Genomic DNA, 4,954 nt, shown 5'->3' with positions numbered 1-4,954 from the left:
TAAACGCCGCCGCTCTGACATCCTCGTCTTCATCAGACTGAAGTCTTCCTCCCAGAGATCGGGGGGGCTGGTGGGGGGAGCTCCAGCGGGGTCAGAGGTCAGCTCAGCGTGGAGTCTGAGCATAAATGATGTTTCCACAGATGGAGCCGACACTGCTGGACAGAGGATTGATCAGAGCGTCACAGGGAGCCGCAGTCAGCTCATACATGTTTGAACGCTTTGGTGGGGGTCGGGGGGGAGCCTAAATCACAGAGAGAGGTTTACTGTCCTCTGTGTGATGGAGGGAGGGGCCTCAGAGGAGGGGGAGGAGCCTTCTCCTGAGACCAGGTCACTGAGAGTCCTGCGATTGAAATTAAAATTAGACGTGTTTGATTGATCATCATTTTACTGAAAGGACGATCATTCGGGTCGTTGTGGTTGTTATCAAACATCTATGGAGTCCCTGAAGGACATTTTTATGTATTCTAACCTCAAACAGTGAATAACAGTCGTTTGTTGTTCCTTTGAGCTGCAGGCGTGTTTTCCTTTCACATGTATGTTTATTCTACTCGTGTTCAGAATCACATGCCTGACTCTGTCACTGCTGTGTTTCTGGAGATGTTTAGGACTCAGAGATGCTCTCCTTTCTCTCTGCAGGCTTATTTTCGTCAGGGGGTCGCCTTGCAGTACCTGGGTCGCCATGCCGACGCCCTGGCGGCGTTCGCCTCGGGCCTGGCTCAGGACCCCAAGAGCCTCCAGCTGCTGGTGGGGATGGTGGAGGCGGCCATGAAGTCGCCGCTCGGAGGTACGCTCCCGCCGGACCTCGGCTCTCTGCCTGCGCGGCGTCACTGCCACGAGAGCGCCGCGGTAGACCGACAGGAAGCTGTTACTTTATTCAGCGGCGATCCAGAACCGCGATGTGAAGAGAAAAACGTCTGTGATTTCACTCCAACTGTCCAAAAGGAGAAAAAGAAATGTTAATGATAGTTCTGTTATCGCAGGAGTTCCAGCCTTTACTTTTAAACGTGTTTTTTTATACTCTTACTGAAAAAAACTGATTTGAAAAGATTATTTTTAACATAAATGTTTGATGTTTTCTAGCTTAAATTCAAATATTAAGTTTTTTTTTCTTTAAAAACATCAAATTTTAAAAACTGAACTTTTCAGATTAAACTTTCTGCTGTTTATCCTTTACAAAAACGTCATTTATGATTTCCTCATTGAAAATGTGGTGATGGATGGACAGGAAGGGAAGTACTGGAGGTTATGCACTGAACCATAGAAGAAGAAGAAGTATCACATTGAAGCTTTAATATTTAAGAATGAAAAAGAAGGTAAAAGTTTGTAGAAGAAAACAAAATCCTGAGGCTGACATCAGCTGATCCTGAAGGGACTCAGCTGGACCTGAGGAGCATCTGAGGGTTAAACATGTTTCAGTTGCATTTTGCTGATGATTTATGACGTATATAAAGAACATCAAGCTAAATATTTCATTTTTTACTTTGTTCTTTATTCAACTGGTTTTAAATCAAGAGCAGAGGAAAAAAAGATTGTATTTGTGACGTAGAAATACGCTGGGCTCCAAACTCCCAGTCATGAGAAGGGGAAGGGGGCGGGGTTGCTCCACAGTTACTACATCCCAAAAGAATATTTCCAGTGAACTCCTGCCGCTCTGCAGAAACTATGATCTAGACGCAGGTTTTATATGCGTAGGATTTGTAGGAATGAAAACGGAAGAATTATTGCGACACGCCGGCGTCTCCATCGCGTCCGTCGTACGTCCGACCAGAATCGTGGGGTCTGGACCATATGAAGGTCGTCAGTGTTGTCCACGATAACTGCCATGAACTTCTGAGTCGTGGTTCAACTTTTTGCAGAGTTTCAGTGGTTTAGTTTTATTTATCAATCAATTAATTTATCATTTGTAAAGCAGGAGGAACCAAAGTTCTAAACATGAAATCAAATATAAATAAAACAATTAAACAGTAAAAATTATACAACAATAAAAATAACATAAGTATAAACATAAAAAAAACTATAGAGATTATAGACTCTTTGAGATTCTGTTTTTATATATAAAAAGCTTTTCTGAAGATTTTTACATCTTTATAACCAGTTTGTGGTTAATTATCGGTGCAGATGAGAAAAGTTAGGTCGGATATCTGTTTTTTTTAAAGCCTCAACATACTAAATTATTATAGTTTTAAAGTAAAGTTCCATTTGAAATGATTTTCCACCTGCTCCGTATCTTATTCAAACATCACTGAGATTATAGTTTCTTTAGAAAGTAAATATTCAGTCAATTGTTTTTGTCTTTAGTCTGAATGAAATCCTTCATAATCCCTTTAGAATGCAGTCACCGCGGTCTGGACTTCAGTCCTGATACCAGGAGGTGGTAGGTATCTGGATGGAGTTTGGTTCCCATCGTGTTCTCTAATCACTCAAAATAAGTTCAGATTCGGGTCACGATTGTCCTACAGCTGTCATTCCCCTGATGATGTCATCAGTCAGTGATTGTCTTGTGACTAATACGATGATATAAACTGGGCCTCGTGTTCTATGAGTGCTGACTATGACTGTCCCCCGCAGCGTACCCATAGATACAAATGTGTGGATTCACTGAAAGGACTAGGACCTAGATATTTATTGAGTGACTCGTACCGGTTGGACCATTTTTCACCGTTTCCACCTGTAAGGACTGAAGCTTTACTCTGGAGTTTCTCTTCGGTCTCACAGAATCAGCTGTCGGGGGGGGGGGGCGTAAAGACGATGAACCCCAGATCCAAACTCTGGTCGTAAACAAACCTTTAGACAGAAGAAAGATCCTCTCAAACTGAATGAGTGTTCTTTGTTTGGTGTAAACCTCAAACTTCAGTGGATTTCTCACAGAAACTTCATGGTTTGAATCCATTTGTTTTGAGTTTTCTTGCGCAGAAACAAAAGAAGTTCTCTGCAGCGCTGAAGGACAGCTGGAGGATGGGAGCTTTATTAGAGCCAGTTCAGCATGATTTATTCAGGACGGAGATGTGTCATTGATCTGCTCAACAACACATGAAGATGAAGGAAGAGCGCAGACAATCAAAGATAGCTGGCAGCTGGAATTGGCTCAGGATGGTGTTTTCTGCACAGCAGAGACCTCTTTCCTGGGAGTAGTTTTAAGTTGGCGAGCTTCAGCCTCTGTTTATGCAGCGCTGAGCGTTCCCAATTATTCCTTTTGATTTCAGTGGATGCGCTGAGCTGGAGGCCGCGCTCGTTGCTCCTCCAGAACCTCGGCCTTGTTTTAAGGTTTTCAGGTTTCCCTGCAGAAAGGAGGCGGATCCCTGAGAGAGCGGAGGATGAACCGCCGCTCTGATGTCTGCAGGGAGGTGGAGGAGCCACCTAGGGGCCGCCGTCCTCAACACTTGATCTCTGTTAATCTTCAAAGCAGGAACGCCTGAGTGAGCGGAGCAGCAGCTCGCCACAGGGGGCGCCGTGGAGTCGACAGCGGTCTCCAGAGTCAGCCGTCCCTCTGAAGTTTACTGAAGTCCTCTCTGAAAGACGAGGTCTTCATCAGATCAGCTTTGAGAAAAGACTGAGACCAAAGAATTCATCAGTGAATTATATTATCATGACTCAACTTTAAAACGGAGAATCTGAATTTAGCCCTCATAACCATTCGTATCATATACAGATCATCCGGAATCACAGAACCTCACCTTTTATTATGTCTCAGCCTTATTTCAAAATCAGTTTTATTCCTGAAAAATTATTTTAAAAAACATTATAACAATGTGAAAAAAGTTATTTTGAAATGGTTGCAAATTTAATTAAAAAAAAAAAAAGTTGAGAAATGACAAAACTTGATCCATATTTTCTGCCCCGTAGTTCATCGTTATTCCACTAGGGGCAGTAGAGGGACTCATTTCAAAATGGCTGCTTCATGGAATCTTTTAAGCTTTCGGCGGGAAAAGTTAGGCTAATTTTCTAAACTTTATTGTGAGAATAACTCATCTATTGTCATTGTTCTTATTAAATGACTACCTCTGTAGTGAAAGATTACAAAACTTATTGAAAACAAGATGTTTACAGTACAATTACAACAAGTTACAATGTGTGGATCAGATCTGAGACAATTAGAGGCGTTTCTCCTGAACGCTCTCGTTAATAATCTGTTTCCAAAGCGTTCCCAGTCGTCTTTTCATTATCATTTTGTTGAGTTTAGTATTTATTTATTTAAAAGGGGTCAAATCACATGGTTAAAGAAGACCAAACATTAGGTTTTCTAGGACATAGTTTCTGCAGGAGTTCCTTAGAAATTCCTCTCTGTGTTGTGGGTGGAGCTTTGGGCATGTAAGTAACCCTGCTCTCGTTTCCCATGATCCCTTTCTCTCTCCTGCTAGCTTACAACCACAAGCTAACGTTAGCGGTGCAACAAGCATGTCAGTAATGTCGTTTCTATCCAGTTCTGATCCAGATTCAGTTCAGACGAGGAAAACAAAGACGTTCATGGATCTATTTGAGGACGCATCAGAATGGGGCGGAGCAGGTAGACTTTGGCCCCGCCCAGTGTAGATTTTAAATTAAAACTACAAACTTTTTCAAACTGCTTCATTTTAATCTGCTCCTGATTAACAACAACAAAGAAATACTCAGAGATGCAGTTTTAAGCTAAACATTCTTTTTACAAATTCCTCCATCTTCAGAAAAATGCTTCAAGAAAAACTCCTAAACCATCATTTTCATCAGTGTGTCTTTAATGGATGGAAGTTAAACCTTAGTTCAGAACTCTAACAGAAGCACCAAGAGCTTTCATCTGGAATCTGTTTGTTTTAACGACTAATTTGTTTATTTCTGTAAAAAAACAAACATTTCTCATTAATCTGACAAAGCTTTACCCTGCATGAACGTTCAGCATCAGGAACCACATCTGTACAACATCCTGCAGTCATCCTTCAAACAGATTGTTATTATTGTTATTTTATCTGTTGAAGATGGT

The 4,954-nt window shown here is 41.7% G+C and overlaps 1 protein-coding gene across 4 annotated transcripts in view; it reads left to right on the top strand.

Annotated features, from left to right (window-relative positions):
• The window catches only part of ttc28 (tetratricopeptide repeat domain 28), an 83,942-nt gene that overhangs the window by 46,844 nt on the left and 32,144 nt on the right, over nucleotides 1–4,954 (top strand). For all 4 annotated transcript variants that reach the window (XM_024298964.2, XM_024298966.1, XM_024298963.1 and 1 more), the window contains one exon: nucleotides 637–784. In XM_024298964.2, the coding sequence (XP_024154732.1) occupies nucleotides 637–784 (148 nt within the window). The remainder of the gene's footprint in view (nucleotides 1–636; nucleotides 785–4,954) is intronic.

The sequence above is a fragment of the Oryzias melastigma genome, linkage group LG12, assembly GCF_002922805.2.
Source record: "Oryzias melastigma strain HK-1 linkage group LG12, ASM292280v2, whole genome shotgun sequence".
In the NCBI taxonomy this organism is placed as follows: Eukaryota; Metazoa; Chordata; class Actinopteri; order Beloniformes; family Adrianichthyidae; genus Oryzias; species Oryzias melastigma.
This window is presented reverse-complemented; position numbering and strand designations above follow the sequence as displayed.